The 17,795-nt window shown below is 36.7% G+C and overlaps 1 protein-coding gene across 1 annotated transcript in view; it reads right to left on the bottom strand.

Moving 5' to 3' along the window:
* Positions 1 to 3,871: 3,871 nt before the first annotated feature.
* Positions 3,872 to 17,795, bottom strand: part of SMARCA5 (SWI/SNF related, matrix associated, actin dependent regulator of chromatin, subfamily a, member 5) — a 38,059-nt gene continuing 24,135 nt past the window's right edge. The window contains exons 12-24 of the mRNA XM_043485402.1: positions 17,340 to 17,461; positions 17,106 to 17,258; positions 15,736 to 15,868; positions 12,360 to 12,508; positions 12,063 to 12,182; positions 11,119 to 11,229; positions 10,666 to 10,779; positions 10,362 to 10,484; positions 9,476 to 9,608; positions 8,379 to 8,497; positions 7,744 to 7,956; positions 5,923 to 6,030; positions 3,872 to 5,141 (exon numbers count right to left, since the gene is read on the bottom strand). Of these exons, the coding sequence (XP_043341337.1) occupies positions 5,076 to 5,141; positions 5,923 to 6,030; positions 7,744 to 7,956; positions 8,379 to 8,497; positions 9,476 to 9,608; positions 10,362 to 10,484; positions 10,666 to 10,779; positions 11,119 to 11,229; positions 12,063 to 12,182; positions 12,360 to 12,508; positions 15,736 to 15,868; positions 17,106 to 17,258; positions 17,340 to 17,461 (1,664 nt within the window). The 3' untranslated portion in view covers positions 3,872 to 5,075. The remainder of the gene's footprint in view (positions 5,142 to 5,922; positions 6,031 to 7,743; positions 7,957 to 8,378; positions 8,498 to 9,475; positions 9,609 to 10,361; positions 10,485 to 10,665; positions 10,780 to 11,118; positions 11,230 to 12,062; positions 12,183 to 12,359; positions 12,509 to 15,735; positions 15,869 to 17,105; positions 17,259 to 17,339; positions 17,462 to 17,795) is intronic.

A 17,795-nucleotide genomic window follows, 5' to 3' on the forward strand; every position in this document is an offset into this window, starting at 1 on the left:
GGGTGAAAGGTCTTCTCTCCAAGTTGACCTTGGCCATCCCTAGAAGGAGATATTGTTGTCTGTGCATCAACACGGAGACATGTTTCTGACTTCAGACCAGATCAATCATGTCTCCAAAGTGACAATACACAGGGAAAACGTGCTGAGAATGGTAAAAATGGTAAAAAAAAAAAAAAAAAAAAGTCCTTTCTGTGAAAGATGACACAATCAACCAAAAGCATTCTGTCACCAAGTCCAGTTGACCACTGTCTATCCATCACATCATCCCTATAAGGAGAGGTTCTTATCGCTCTGCCAATGAACATCTCATCTTCGCTATAAAAATGAGATGACTCAGCTATCATTTATTTAATGACCCACAGACTCAGCATGCTGCCTTTTATAGTTTCATAACTGGATTTACAAAATTGAGTAGAAAAAAGCAAGTCACAATCCAAAGTTATGTAACATTTGTCCCACGTAAAGGAAAGGGAAACCAACAAGTGTAGTGAGAGGTGCTAACTCGGTGTATCTCCAACTTCAGTAAGCATCACCGGGAGGGCTTGAGACAGAAATGCAAAGCCTCTCCACCAGATTTCAGTTCAGCAAAATGGAGGACGATCTGAGTGAGCATCTGTAATTTTAACAAGCTCCCAGGTGTTGCCACTGCTGCTGTTCCTCCAACCACATAACTGTCCCAAGGTAACTGAGAGGTAATGACTTTGATGCTAGTACCATTACAACTCACCAGAAAAATCTCTTCTAAAATTATCTAAAATTATCTGCAGATCCAAAATTCAACATCAAAGCATTTTCGGGTTTCCCAGGTGGTGCTAAAGAACCCACCCTGCCATTGCAGGAGACGTGAGATGTGGGTTCTATCCCTGGGTCAGGAAGATCCCCTGAAGAAGGGCATGGCAACCCACTCCAGTATTCATGCCTAGAGAATCCCAGACAGAGGAGCCTGGCAAGCTACAGTTCAGAGGGTGGCAGGGTTGAACATGACTGAAGTCAAGTCTTTCACTCTGAAATACTGGATCTTCCTCACCTAAACTAAAAAATGTTACCCTGTTGTTATATGTTAATCTTCACATTAATATGAAGACACTTGGATTAAACAACTATTAAGGTTTCATTATTTTGCTTTGGTAAAGTGAGTTTAAAGCAGTACTTTTCAAATTTTCCTGTGCATGAGTCACCTTTGAGCATCTTATTAAAATGCAGATTCTAGTGCAGCAGGTCTGACAGGAGGCCTTAGATTCTACATTTCTAACAAGCTCCCATGTGAAGGTTTTAGTCTATCACTGCAAGTACAAAGATGACCATGTTCTTCGTTTTCAAAATACATCAGATTCAGGGTGATACATTTTTCCAAGTGAAACTTGCAGTACTGAGTGACACCTGAGACACAAGCAGAAAAGGGGCTTCAGAGAGAGGTATACATGGTGAGGATAGCAGAAACCTACCCTGATGGCTTCTGCTGTCGAGTTCTGCCAATGTTCAGTGAGTGACTGCCTAAACACACGCAGTAACGTTAAACGCGCACAAATCCACGTGTGAGGGCTATGCTGTATTCTGGCTTCAGACAGACAGAGATAGGTTATGCTATTATTTTTACGAAGAGCTGCCCCTGCCTTTAAAATGGCTACAGGAACGAGGATAACTGTTCTATGCCTGAAACAAGTGCATTATCTTGGACTTGATTGTCTCTTCCTACTTTTCCCAATTTGAACCTGCCTGTCCAGAGTTAATTCCCCCAGGGAAACTGACAGGAACAGTGTCCAGTGTTAAGGACTGGTGGTTTCTCAGAAATGAGTTTTATGTATGTTCCTTAAAATGTCACTACAACTGAACTTATCCACAACACTAAGACGTCTTTAACCATTTTTTAAAATCACATGTTCACAGAGTCAAATATTATAAAGTGTAATCACATTTGAAATAATTACTTAAAACCAACAAATTGGTATTAGCTGGTTTAATATTAACATATTGACCCTTTTTACTGTCTATCATGTATCTGTCACACTTGATACTGAATGTTCTACAAAGACCAACATTTAGGTATCCATAAATGCCACTTACCCTAAATTAGGGTATTGAGTTCAGATTAACACATTATAATGAGGATATGTAAGCCCTGCAATAAAATTAAAGCACATACTTTAAGTCTACTATATGAATTTGAAATACCCTAGATTAGAAAAAAGTTTGCTACTGGAAAATTTTCCATTTTTTCCTCCAAGGTTACATTAATATTTAAAATACTGAAGTTGAAATAATAACATTAATTTTACTAGATACCTTCCCAATAAAATATAATCTTGCCAACAGAGTAATATCTATTTATTAAATGAAATAGTCTAACAACTGACTGTGACCCTGTGGTCACCTAGGTAAACACCCAGCCTCTTCTAAGCTGGCTTTAGGACCATTCATTTCACCCATTTAAACTTCCTATTCCTCAACTGTAAACTGAGGAAACCAAACGGGTTCCAATTTTGAGTCTCCTCTACCATCAATTCCTCTTTTAAAATAGTTGGTTGGGCTTAGTCATCATTTTTCCTTAACTAGGAATATAAATAAAAACTTGGCTTTATTCTAGATAAACGTGCAACAGAGATATCCTAACTGACCTGTGAACCACAATGCTTAACTTTGATAAGTTGTTTCTTTTCATGCTTTTTTCAAGTGTTTCAATTTACACACACACCACCCCTGGCATTAGGCTGTTTTTGTCTTCACACACACACACACACACACACACCCCCACACACCCACACACACCCCACCCCTGGCATTAGGCTGTTTTTGTCTTGAAACACACACACACACACACACACCACACCCCTGGCATTAGGCTGTTTTTGTCTTCACACACACACACACACACACCACACCCCTGGCATTAGGCTGTTAGGCTGTTTTTGTCTTGACACACACACACACACACACAACACACACCACCCCCTATTAGCTTTTTTTCTTGAACACACACAAACACATCACACACACACCACACACCCCCTCCTGGCATAGGCTTTTTTTCTTGAAACACACACAACCACACAACACACACCCACCCTGCATGCTGTTTTTTGTCTTGAAACACACACACACACACACACCCACCCTGCATTAGGATTTTTTGTCTTCACACACACACACCAACACACACACACACACACACACACACACACCCCACCCTGGCATTAGGCTGTTTTTGTCTTGAAACACACACACACACACACACACCACACACAAACACACACACACACACACACACCCCACCCCTGGCATTAGGCTGTTTTTGTCTTGAAACACACACACACACACACACACACCCCACCCCCGGCATTAGGCTGTTTTTGTCTTGAAACACACACACACCCACCACCCCCGGCATTAGGCTGTTTTTGTCTTGAAAACACTTCTCCTGTGATCTCTGTAAAGTTTTCTTCAACCTTGTTTTTCCCAATTATTTCTTCCAGAATAAAGCCACCACTCTTAGTAGCTTTTTCCAGAAAGAGTAACCATCCCTCAATTTTGCATACATTAGATCTGTAATTGTTCTTTTAGAATCCAAGGTGAGAAGTCAATGGGGGGTTGGGGGGGGCGGGGACAGAAAACACACGCAGATCACTCCACAAATTGCTATAAACACTGCATTCTGCTTGACACCGCCGGCAACAATCCCGCTTTTTAGAAGTAAGCAGTATTACTAACATTATAGAAATCAGCATTATAAATAGAAATCTCAATTATGTGTGGGCAGATAAAAGCAACTGATATGGGGAGGAAATCTAAGGAAAAAAGATAACATCCCAAGGGAAAAAAGTGAATAAAAATCAAATAAGAAAAGAAAATTTAAGAAATGGAAAGAAAAGACCACTTAAGGATTATAAAAGTTATATTTATTCACGATGCTACATTTATTGCATTCCCTTAGAAAAATGGAGAACTATTTATGTACCCAATTTGCACATATAAAACTTTATACAAATTATGTGTAGCACATAAAGGCCTCTGGTACAGCTAAAATCCTGACACTACAATTTGGGTAATCCTGCTTCAGGGTCTCCAGTTTATCAAGTCTGTCCATAGAAAATAAAAACTGGAATTAAGTCATTCTTGCTGTTCACACTTAGAAATTATTTTAAATATAATAAAATAAAATTTTCAATTACTCTAAAACCCAAAAATGGTTAAACCGGAAGGGGATACATTTTGTTACCAATTTCAATTTAACAGTATGACAAATTGACACCTTATTTTGGCTGGGTCTTTTTAAAAAAAGAAAAATCATCTTAAGTTTTGACATTATCTTTCCAAGTTGTGGCTGCTTCAGAAGGTAATTTGTCAAAAATATTTACCAAACAATTAAAAAAAATAATAATAATATTCCTTTTACAAAATGGTACAATAACACCTTAAGGAACCAGAAAATACTAAATGTCTTTGGCTATACAACTAAAAGGCCATTCTTCCAAACAGAATAGGGCATATTCACCTCAGAACTATAGAAACAGCGCAACAGAAATATGCATAGAATTTAATGAGAATTTGTCTTGCCTTTTTTTCCCATTCTACCCATATAACAAGCAAGGAGAATGCAATGTACATAATCTTCCTGGATGAGACTCAATAGCACTACAAAGAAGATACCCAAACTTCTGCAAAGGCAAAGTGAATTAAAACAATTACACAACTAAGTGAAGACTGAAGGGACAAGTGTTATTTGCAATTTTCTTTAACTTGTTTGCTTCTTTTTAAGCGTCACAAGTATAGAAATTATAGCTCATAAACAAAGTCACAATCCTCACAAATGGAACTATAATAGAAAAATAAATCAACTGAAACATTTATTAATAAATGAAGCCTATTTTATTACTTCAAGTGTTAATGATAAAAAAATTTCAGCACAGCTGTTGCATTTAAAAAAGTGAAACTACATACTATGTTTCTAGCTCGGTAAACAGATGAACCTGATGTCGTTGAATGACATAACAATTGAGCATTGTACAGTACATCTTATGAAGACCCGTAAATTAAAGAACTACTGGTTTAAAGTTAGTGATTATGAAACAAATATGTATTCATAGCTTCAGCTTCTTTTTTCTTCCTCGGCCATCAGGTGCTCCATCCATTTTACGCTTCTGTGTCTAGAAACAAACAAAAGGATTTCCTTCATCACACGAGTAATATTAACATGAAATACACTGGAAGACACATGATAGCACTTTACTAATAACTGCCACTTGGCAAAAGGTATTAATTTTCTTAACCTGAAGAACCTTAATTCTCTAAATAATCTTATCTACATATTTTACTAACACAAAAATTTTACTGCTATTAATGAAGTAATGAGTAATTCACAATTAGCAACAGTAAGTCAATACACCAAACAAATGTACAACACATGCTTCTTATTAAAACAAGCAGTAATGAGAAATACTTCGTGAGGTTACATAAACACCAGATTTTCTGCAGATGTTCATTTACTCATGACCCTATAAGTTATTACTAAATAGCAAAATTAAAACTTTTTCTCTCGTAATTTTTGTCTTCACAATGCTGAGAGATCACTGGGGAAAGAAATCATAGTTTAGAAGTGAACAATAAAGGTTGTAAAGGTCACTGCTTTCCTAATATTTCTTTAAATATTCTAACATTGTAACCTGTATTCTCATAGTCAAGGGTAGACTCATGGCATTCACAAGACAGACCTTACCAAATTTTTACAAATCCCCACATTGTGAATTACCATAACATGATATTCCCCACACAATGCAATCAAGTTTGTTTATACTTTTTAAGCAATTTAGGTTATGCTATCTACCAAAAAAAAAGATTAATGCATCAGTGGTAAGCCAAGTAATATTCAAATTCTTGAAAAAAGTTAAGTCTCCCAAGAAAACATTTACATTTTTCATCAGTACTTACTGAAGGTTTTGGTCCTCTTTTCTTTTTCTCTGCTTTTTCCTTTTCTTCTAGTTCCATATTTTCTCTTTCAATCAAGGTAATTAAGGTGTTACACCTCCTCTGCAGTTCCTAAGTTATAAACACAACTTTACATGATAAATCTGTATTCTCCATCTATAAGTTTTCATGAATACAATTTAAAAACCAAAGGTATGTTTTAATAGCATAATATCACTTACACCCCCAATAGATTAAAATTTTTAAAAGCAAAAAACTACTAATTTTCGTACACATTCCATGCCAGGAGGATAAAAAAAAAGACGTGTACATCTTTCACTTCACTATTTAAGGCCATGCTACTGTGTATTCCACATACATCCTTCCTTCACTCAGGAACTGAAGCAGTGAAAATGACCATCTCTTAATATGTGCAATACTGCTACTAGCATCGATGCCTGAGAACTGTCATCTATATATAAACTTAAAATACTGCCAATTAATATTAATATTTGAGGGTTAAAACTAACATAAACTGTAAAACTGGTGTTTCCCTTGTTGTGACATTACTACACAAACAATCACAGCAAAATCACTTAAAAATACCATATAGGACACAACCATACAAGTTTTGGAAATATCTGCAATAGTACATATAGAGAGAAGGTACACTACATCCAAGTTCTGAATTTACTGAGATACACACATCAGAATGTTTTACAGATGTGCTATGGTATGAATCTGCTTGGCTTACAGACAAAGATTATGCCTCAACTGTTTCATCACATGTGGAAGGGGCCATACACATATTATCATTTTGTATGTGTGCCTTACATGAAACACGTTAGGAAATAACACAGTGTTAGACCATGGTATTATACCAGTAAATTAATGTGACACTGCACCTTGCTTCACTTAATATAAAATCACTTACTATAAATTGTTCCTACTTTAAAAGATACAATACAGAGCTTACAGCAACTGAATCTGTCTCCTCTGACTGTATATTTATAATGTATTTATAGTGCAACATTTCCCAACCTAGAGTTTCATAAAACACCCGCCTCCAATGACATTTAATGGAAAAAAAAAAAAACCCTTCAGTGGTCAAACACTTAGAGACTGCAAACTATCACATCTTGAAGAGCAAAAATGTATTTTAAATACACTGAGAGAAATAAAGTCTCAAAATTAAGACTACAGAACTTTTTGTGGCATTAATATAATCCTGAAGAACAAAAGATGAAGCTAAAAATTCAAAGGTGGTAAAATACATAAGGGAAGAGCAATTCATCAAAGCTATATTTTTCTGAATTCTAATTTTGGGTCATAAAAATGGAAGTTGCTGATCAGAACCTAGCATTAAAACAGTAGTGTTTTACCACACTAAGCTCTTTTTAATTAACTGAAAATTCAGTATTCCAATGGGCAGATACATGAGAAGTCCTTTCTTTATAAAAATGTGTATTATTTACAGAAGCAAAAGTCAAATTTTAAATTGTGATCATCTTATTCACAAGTTAATTGATGCGACTTTTCCTTCTACTTAAAGCTTGATTAAAATTCACACAAAAAGTATATAGTGATGTTAAAAGAAGTGCTATCAAACAATGGAAAAAAAACTTTGTAAGTGACTTATAACATTAGGTTTATAACTGTGGAGGTGAACTGTTTCTTAAAGAACTACTTTAACCTATGATACCAACAGAAATCTGACAAAAATTTACTTCAAAGATACACAAATTTTCTCTTAATAAAATTTTAAAAGTTACCTTAAACAATATTACATTATCTACTTCCTCTGAATTATTTGCTTCATTCCACAAAAAGGCCCCCAGTACTCACCATTGCGGTTCTGGACTTTAGAAACCAGTCAAATCTGAACTGAGGAGAGTTGCGAATACACTGTCGCAATTCATCATACACATTTTCTTTGTCGAATCCAAGCTTGTGAAGCATACAGATCAGAAAGCGGTCTTCCTCTTCAGTATAGTTTTTTCCTTTGTTAGTACCATAAGATATTCTCAGCTGATGAAAAGGTGCTTTGTACCGTCCAATCTATGAAAATCAGATTTCCCATTATATAAAATACAAATCCTACATAACCTATATATTTCAAACTCAGTTTTAGTAGAGTTAGCTATAAATGTTGTATTTCACATCCATTTTCTATCCAAAGCACTTCCATCATTCTTAACCTTTGTCCTGAAACAACTTTGGTCTTTATTATTCTAAAAAGAAATACAGACTCAGACTTTCTAGTACTATGTAGCAAAGAGCTAAATCACAGAGACTCTGACTCATATAAAACAACTGAAATACTGAGGTAAATTCTGTTGAGAATCCCCATGAAGTTTGAATGTTGTTCTCTGAAGAAATTTTTAATTTTAAATCATTTCTTTTCCTTTTAAAAAATTACTTTAACTCATACAGACAGGAGTTACTTTATTAACTACAATACTTATTAATGTTCAAAGTACCTTCGTGTCAAGTGCTTTTTTGATGCTAATTCTTCTTTGAATTCTTGCCTCTCCTCTTTCAATCTGAGCCATAATCTTCTCTATGTCCTGCAGCTCATTGCATCTTTCCCAGAACACAGCTGTTAAGAGTAAAATTGGGCAGAGGGGATAGGTGGAGAAAGGGAAGAAATATAAGTAACTTGTTTTTATAAATGCTCTCACCTATTTTATTTGCTAAGGATTAAGAAATGTTTCCCTTCTTCCCACATCTAACACTAGTAAGTCACACAATAATCTCTCTTTCCTTAACTGTAAAAAAAAAAAAAAAAGGTGAACTGCATGATTTAAGTATTTCCCAACACTTAATTCTCTGCTCTTTTGAAATTTTCAGCAATCACCACAGCACAACTACACATATCCACTTGTCAACCCAACAGACTTCAGGAAACAGGATTATAGAGTATTTGAAAAGTTATAAAGAGAAATGAAGTAAAAAGGAAGCACAATTATCCAGTGGCCCATTCTTGTTTTCTTGGCTACAGTTAGTTAACGAGGGTAAAAAAAGAAAAATTAATGATGCCATTTTAAAGAAGGGGAGATTTTCTAACTCAATTTTTAAAAAACAAAATGAGACACCATTGTGGCAAACTTTAGCTTATCAAAACACCATTCACGGACTCCCCTGGTGGTTCAGAGGCTCAGACCCTGTGCTTCCAGCCCAGGAGGTGTGGGCTCAATCCCTGGCCAGGGGGCCAAGACTCCACACGCCACATGTGTGCTGTGCCCAGCCTCTCAGGCGTGTCTTGACTCTGTGACCCCAAGGACTATAGCCCGCAGGCTGGTCTGTCCATGGGGATTCTCCAGGCAAGAATACTGGAGTGGGTTGCCATGTCCTCCTCCAGGGGATCTTCCCAACCCAGGGATCGAAACTAGGCCTCCCGCATTGCAGGCAGATTCTTTACCAGCTGAGCCACCAGGAAGTCCACATGCCACACATGCCAAAAATTTTTAAAAATTAGGAAAACAAATACATCATTCAGAGTAGGAAAATCTCAACTTTCCAACCACCCTCCAAAAGCCTGAGAACATTCTTATACCTATTAAAATAACAGAAGTACCTGAGTATTCAATGACTTCTTCTGGAGTTTTGCCTTCCACTTCTCTTGCTATATTTTCAATATCATCACGACCCCACTTCTCATTAGCTTTGATAAACTGGTTAAAATCTCTCTTATTCCAATTGGTAAATCCCTTCAAAGCAAAGGAAACAAAGCATATAGTCACTAAGCTTGGGGGGAAAGCTATTAATACTTTACCAATCCTGCTAAGTATTATAGAAAAATTTCAGTTGCTCCAAGTTCTAAGTTATTTTAAAGTGGTAACTATTCATATACATAGATGTGCACTTTAGCAATACATCAAATACATTACTTAGACAGCCAACCAACCAAGTCTGAGTCGGAGAGTAAGAAATGCTGCACAAAAAAGTGACATTTTCACTGCGTTTTCCAGGAGAAATTGTTTGTCAGGAGGAAAGAACGTAAAGAGCCAGAATGAATGTAAGAGCAAACATAAACCAAGCGGCAAAACAAAGTAATAATAAAGCTTTAAAGGTAGGTTAAAGCTAGATTCTCAAAGGCCTTGAGTGAATCTTAAAGGATGTTTAAAAAAAAAGCACCAAGCAGATACTTGTAATTGAGAACAACGACATAGTAAAAATGAGAAGATCCCCAGGAAAAGGGGAGGTGGGAGCGCTGGAAGAAAGGTGATCAAAGATACTGACTCCACAACAATAGATTTGGTGCAAATCTACCCTCTTCTCTTCTACCTCCACAACTAATGACAATCACAACGTAGCTTATACCCATATGCCCATACTCATCATCTCCAATTATTCCACTTCTGAAAGCAGAAACTTTACTTCTTTTGTTTATCCCCACAGACCCTAACAGGGTACCTCACAAAATACCCATTACTAAATCTGGTTTTGATTGAAAGCTCTACCTGCGTCAGAAGCTTCTCTTTCTCCTCTAACTCTTCATCATTAAGGGGTTCAGCTTCATCAATTTTAAGCTGTTCTTCCTTCTGTGCCTGTGCTGCATTTGGTAGGTCAGGATTTCGAGGGACCTAAAAATATACATATTTTTTCTATGTCATCAGTCAATATATTTCAGGAAATATGTGATGAACTAAACTCTTAACCAACTACATGAAATTTTATAAGTTTTAATCCAAGAAAATATATTGATATCATGCATTTAGTAAGTAAAAACAAATGAGATTAGTTACAAAGTGTTACTTCTATTACCTTGTAACCAATTGTTTTTCTGTAATATAGAATTTCTTTTTCCAATAATTCAAATAGACGTGGAGGAAAGAACTGGAAATCCTGAACATTGGGTTGTTTTGGAGGTCGAGGAGCCTAAAAAAAAAAAGCATTGTTTGTAAAAATAAAAAAGAAAAACACAAACCTATTTTGCTTTAAATCTATCTGAAATCTTTTTGCACTCTATAAAACCATGACAGCCAATTCTCCAAGCAACTGAATGCATCTTCCATAAAATTTAACAAACATCAAGCAAATGTTAAATGCTTACATTTAAAATTAACTTTTAGAAAACTTTCAACAAAAGTTGAAGGAGGTACACTGGGAAGAAACCACATAAAATTTAATTCTCAATCTGATTTTATTGCAAGAATAAAAGAAGAAAAATAATCTGCACTTCCAATATTTTTAGATATTTGTGCTCTGTCAACTCACCTTGGGTGCTTTAGGCTCACTGACGCGAAGCGCTTCCCTGAAGTAGGCATCGACAGCATAGTTGGCTTTTCTTTCCCGCTTAGGAGGTTCGATCCACTCTGTGAAAGCAATCTAGCCCACGGGAGACGGTTCAGATCACCAGCTTGTATTACACAGTCACAAGTCTCACATGAACGCACCTCCTACTGTACATTAATAGGACCTATCTATGAATGCAGATATTCACACACCCTAGACTACACGAGGCTAGGAACTGTGCAACCAACACACAAGAGGATGTCTAGGGAACAGCACAAACATTCAGTGATTATTTCCTGACCAAATGAATGGTAACTGGCTGAAAAAAGAAATGCTACTGACGGTATGCTAGAACCAAAATTAGGAGAGAAATGCAGATAAATATTTAGCCTAGAAAAATTCAAAGGATATAAATGTCTAAATGTTAAAAGGGAAATCATTACGTAGAATTATTTTCCTTCTGCCCAGCAGGTATTTTCTAATTTCACTATATAATACCAATTAGGAAGGAAATAGCAATTTAGAAATTAGAAGTTCATCCCTTTAATTATTAATAGCCAATTCTGCTTAAAAAAAAAAACCCAAAACTAGTAAGGTTGTGACAGATTTTACTTTTGGCAGTAGTTTTAATTTCCAAATATCCCCAATTACTATAATCACCCCACACAATATACTTTACTGTAACAGTATACATAAATTTTTATAACATTTCAGCGTTTACCAACTGAAAATGTGGCATTAAATTTAACACACAAATGAAAATAATTTAGATGTGAGTAACCAGAATTGACTGCTATTTGAGATAAGGCATCACACCTAACACTTAAATTCCAGGCTAAAATATTAAGTCTTAATATTCCAGACTTAATATTCCACTTAAATTCCAGACTAATTCTTAAAGTAACCAAAATCTCTTTCTAAATTACCTTTTGTTTTTCTCTATAATCTTCTCCTTCAAAGTTATAAACACTCGATTCTGTATCCATTGTAAAATTTCTAAGTGAGCTCTCACCCATCTTGGAGAGCTTTTCATTCATCTCTGCGGTCTAAGGAAACAAAAGAAACATCTTATTAGGTTTGAGAATTTTAAAAAAGCATGAGAACTGTAGTCAAAATGAATTGGACTTTATAACTTCTGTGGAAGTATAACTTACATAGCCATTTCCTCAGTTCTGGTTTAAAATATTTTATATACTAGAAATATCATTTAATCTGCATCTCACCTTCTTTGCACCTCTTTCCAAAATACCATCAATATCCTCATCAGTAATCTCACTCTCCTTTGAAGCAAATACATGTGTTGCCCCATGCCTTATCATTTGAAGCATTTCATCTTTCCCAATTTTGTTCAGATTCTGATCCACAAGTCTTCCTGAAAAAAGAATGTTAATGTTAATCAATGTGTAATGTTAATCAAACTTCTGGAATTTTAAATGTTAGATATCAGCCCTCAATCATTTCTTAATCATTTCTGTTTATTTACATTTGATAATTTTCACTTTTACATAAAATGCCAAATTTTAAGTTGTTAATATTTAAAATATTTCTTAAAGCTTACATGTTATGTAATGAAGTCTACTGAATACCATCTCAATAAAATTATTCTCGTGTGAGAATAACAGTAATTTGGGATATCTGAAAATCCAATTACCAAAACCTAGATGAGAGTATTATAAATACAGGAAGTTTCTGATAAGCAGAAACTGATTAGTATTATTACTAATAATCCCAAATCAGCCTTTTCTACTTAGAAAATGAAGTACAAAAACCTTCACATTGCCAAACTACAAGAGCTATTCACATTTACTTGTGTTTCAATTTTTCTACTTCAATCAACTTGTAATGAGTGGATAAAGGTACAAGTTGTTTTATGGGATCTTAAATCCTTGTATCATGGTTTTAGGTCCCTCACAGAATACACCATCAAATATTTGTGACTTTCAAAGTTAAGACACATATTTAATATAAAGAACATGACTCTTGAAAGCTATCTCAATGCTACAAAAATGTTCTTAAGCTTACAGGAATTACTTTCCTCTTGGTGGGAAGGAATTTTTCAGATGTAAGTACTTCTACATATTCCCATATTTTTTTATTATATCCCTTAGTACACAAAACATAACCCAGACGCATACACCAAAGGCTTGCTGTTTGACTAGTATGTCTATAAATGGGATTAATAAAGCTATTAGCACAAATTTGTTCCAAAATTTGCCCTAGAAAAAAAAAAGTCAAAAGACTTTTTCTCAGCTGACTGTAAAAGAATTAGTTTTTTAACCTTTTTTTTTTTTTAAAAAAAAAGGCTGTTTCAGAGATGAAAATAATTGACAAGAACCACAAGGCAGATGTCTTTCTAAAACCATGGATGAGTGTGAGGACCATTACTTCACTCATGAGAAATTTCACTGTTTGGCAGTCCCCAGAAGTCCCCAGAGACTTTCATAATTAGACATTTCACTGTAATAATTTATACAGCTTTGGAGGCCCTGGATGAGTCACTTCCCAGCCGTATACATGACAGAGAAGCAGCTCACTTCTATCTCTGATGCCAACCTCCAGCTGCCATGAAGACTAAAGATAGTACTCTGTATTTAAATATTGAGCATATCACTTGGTACAAAATAAGCCCATTATGTTAAGCAATTATTAACAAAAATAACTAACAGTATACAATCATGTATTGTCTTTATGTATACGACACATGGCTAACTCTGTGGATGGCATTCAATTCAGTTCAGTTCAGTCATCTCCTACTCTCTGCGACCCCAACGACTGTAGCACGCCAGGCCTCCCTGTCCATCACCAACTCCCAGTTTACTCAAGCTCATGTCCACTGAGTCGCTGATGCCATCCAACCATCTCATCCTCTGTCGTCCCCTTCTCCTCCTGCCTTCAATCTTTCCCAGCATCAGGGTCTTTTCCAATGTGTCAGTTCTTCGTTATCAGATGGCCAGAGGTATTGGGAAGTTTCATCCTTCCAATGAATATTCAGGACTGATTTCCTTTAGGATGGACTAGTTGGATCTCCTTGTAGTCCAAAGAACTCTCAAGAGTCTTCTCCAACACCACAGTTCAAAAGCATCAATTCCTCAGCGCTCAGCCTTCTTTATCTAGTCCAACTCTCACATCCATATAGGACTACTGGAAAAACCACAGCTTTGACTTAGATGGACCTTTGTTGGCAAAGTAATGTCTGTTTTTTAATATGCTGTCTAGGTTGGTCATAACTTCTCTTCCAAGGAGCAAGGGTCTTTTAATTTCATGGCTTCAGTCACCATCTGCAGTGATTTTGGAGCCTCCAAAAATAAAGTCTCTCGTTGTTTCCCCTGTTTCTCCATCTATTTGCCATGAAGTGATGGCGCATTATGGGATATCAAAGAAATCTAACATTTCCTTCCTTACAAGGAACCTAAGACACTGGCTGACAAAACCAAAACACACAAACAGAATAATCAGTAGATAACATGACAGCTCCCTGGGGGCCCAGAGGTTAGGATTCTGGGCTTTCACTTCTGCAGCCTGGGTTCAACCCCTGGTCGGGGAACTGAGATTCCACAAACTACATGGCAAAAAAAAAAAGAAGTTCTGATGTACAGAATTTTCTAATTTCAACAAAGTCCATTTGGACTGCTCTGGTGGCTCAGACGGTAAAGAATTTGCCTGCAATACGGGAGACACAGGTTCAACCCCTGGGGAGGGAAGATGCCATGGAGAAAGGAAAGGCAACGCACTCCAGTATTCTTGCCTGGAAAATTCCATGGACAGAGGAGCCTGGTGGGTACAGTCCTTGGGGTAGCAAAGAGCTGGACACGACTGAGCGACTAACACTTGTGGTGCACCGGCAGTTCAGTGGAGAGTTCTCGCCTGCCACGTGGGAGGCCCACGTTCGTTCCCGCCCCATGAAGCCACAGCGTCCCCCTGGCGGCTTCCCTGGGGGCTCCGACAGTAAAAAATCTGCCTGCAGTGCAGGAGAGTCAGGTTCCATCCCTAGGTTGGGAAGACCCCCTGGAGAAGGGAATGTCTACCCACTCCACCATTCTTGCCTGGAGATTCCAAGGGCAGAGAGCCTGGCGGGCTACAGTCCACGGGGTTGCAAAGAGCTGGACAAGACCGAGCGACTGCCACGACAACAGGACAGTATACCTCTCCACTTCAGGGACACAGAAAATGTATTTGGTCACAAGAGTTTGGGAGGAAAAGACACCAATGTGGGCAAGAGGCTGAGGGTTTGTTTTCATTTTTACATTTTACATATCCCATCACTAAAAGATGTATCTTAAGCTTCATGAAAACACAAATGTCTTCCTTGAAAGCTGATCTGGCACAAGAACCTGCAGTTCCCTTCAGTTCATCCAAAATAAAATCCCACTCTCACCATCTAGTCCTGCTTACATATATGTTTATTCTGTATCTCACTCTCACTGAATTATAAATGCCTTGAAAGTAAGAACACTGGTTGGTTTCAAGTCACCTTTGTATTCTCAGCACTGAGAACAACGCCTGGCATCTGTGGTTGTTCAATAAATAATTCTGAACTAGAAAATCCAGAGGAAAGTGTTATAAATTCAACTTGGTAAGTGTTCAAAGTCCTAGGCTCACCCTGCTGGATGACGATTGAATCCAGCCGGAGCTTCATCTCAGCGCGCTCCACTATTCTCTCTTCTACAGTGTTATCGGTTATGAAGCGGAACACTCTGACTGTCTTGGTCTGTCCAATTCTGTGTGCTCGGTCCTAGGAAAATAACTAGGTTACTCTGAATCCAGTTGAAAATTCACATAAATAACATTTGAATGTGTATCTTGAGAAACAAAATGAAAATATTCTCAAGTACAAGATGGTTTTAGAAATATGAAACACTGATGAATTCATATTCATTAACATTTCTTCAAGTCTCAATTTCAATCAAATTAATCAGTTATCTCACAAGAAATCCTTCCAGAAGTATAGAACATGTTGAATCTGTGAGAAACTACCATATTAATTTTACATATTTAAAATTGTAAATAAAATACATTGTCTTCAGACAACACAGACAAAATTATAATCTTTAAGTATGACAATAAAACTTTTTAAAAATTTCAAGTTTAAATTCAAAATGTTTTTCTACTAAATCAAATCTAAATTTTCACCACAATTAAGGGGAAAAAGTGACATGAATAAACAAACTCCACAAACAATATAAAAATCCTAGTCTAAATAGTACCCAATCAACTCCATATAAGAAGTCAAACTAATTTGAATTCCATTTTCTGTTTCACTTCTGTTAAGTTCAGAAAACACATTCTTACAAAGCATCCCTATTTCTAATTTATCGATTTCCCCCAGCCACCTTTACAAAGAGTCACAGGATGAAAGTGGCCAACAAGAAAGATGTAAGCACCACAGGTCAAGAAAGATGTAAACACCACAGGTCAAGCTATTAGCAGTACCAACTTACGAACTTTTATGTTTTTGTATTACTCTATAGATCAATAAGTTTTCTCAACATAAGAACGATTCTCTTGATCTGGCCAAGATACTCAATATGCATGGGTCTAAAAGTTTAAAAATCAAACGTGACAGGCAGTTTAGCAGCTCCCCAAACCTGTTTACCGTCCCTCCTAGGACACAACTATACTATTAGTTACCAACTCCTATGCAGTAAGTTATACTGTGTGATTTAGTGCTGGCCAATGAAAGTGGGGACACTGTCAGTTCCGACCCATAAAAAATTCCCTGGGCAATTCCCAGTTTTCTCTCCTGATGCAAAGGATATAATAAGACTCTAAGGTCCTAAGATATGGCAAAGATGTAAGATGGAAATACCCTGATTTAGATGGATGATCACCTGCAAAATACCCTCACTGAACTATTAAGTCAGAGAAAGTACAATTCTATTGGATTCAGTCACTGACATTTGTAGACTGCTCGTTAGCTTACTTTAAGTGAAAACATCTATTAAGCACAGAGAGTATTTGTTATCTCTTACCATGGCCTGAAGATCTACTTGGGGATTCCAATCTGAGTCATACAAAATCACAACATCAGCAGTAGCAAGATTGATGCCAAGGCCGCCAGCTCGTGTGCTTAACATGAAAACAAACTTCGTGCTGTTTGGTTCATTGTACGCATTGATGGACTCCTAATGATACAAAATAAAAGTCAGAAAAGTATTTTATCTGGCAATTTTGTAATCTCCCCTCCCTCCCCAGATTCTACTCACTTGTCTCTCATCATGGGGTGTCTGTCCATCCAATCTACAGTACTCATAATTCCTCCACATGCAATAATCTTCCAAAATATCCAATACCCTGGTCATCTGACTGAAGATCAGTACTCGCGAACCTGTTGGCAAATGTAACAGACCACTATCAGAAGCTTCGGAAGTAAAACAAATTTATTTAAATTTACGGCTAACCAAAACCAAGACTAACCAATTACCCCTTAATTTCAGGTAATGTAGTTACAAGGAAAAGACTACACATCATTTATTATCCAAGTCAGTCACTCCCCACATTTTTCCCATCAAGGCACAAACAGAAAATAGTAGTATTTATAAAAACACACTAAAGTAAACAAGAAAGGCTATTTGCCTCTGGCCTGGGAAATCTCGCCATCCCAAAGACATCTTTATATCCCACATACTTAAAAATAACCCTCCACCACAACAACCCTTCCC

The sequence above is a fragment of the Cervus canadensis genome, chromosome 1 (assembly GCF_019320065.1).
Source record: "Cervus canadensis isolate Bull #8, Minnesota chromosome 1, ASM1932006v1, whole genome shotgun sequence".
NCBI lineage: Eukaryota > Metazoa > Chordata > Mammalia > Artiodactyla > Cervidae > Cervus > Cervus canadensis.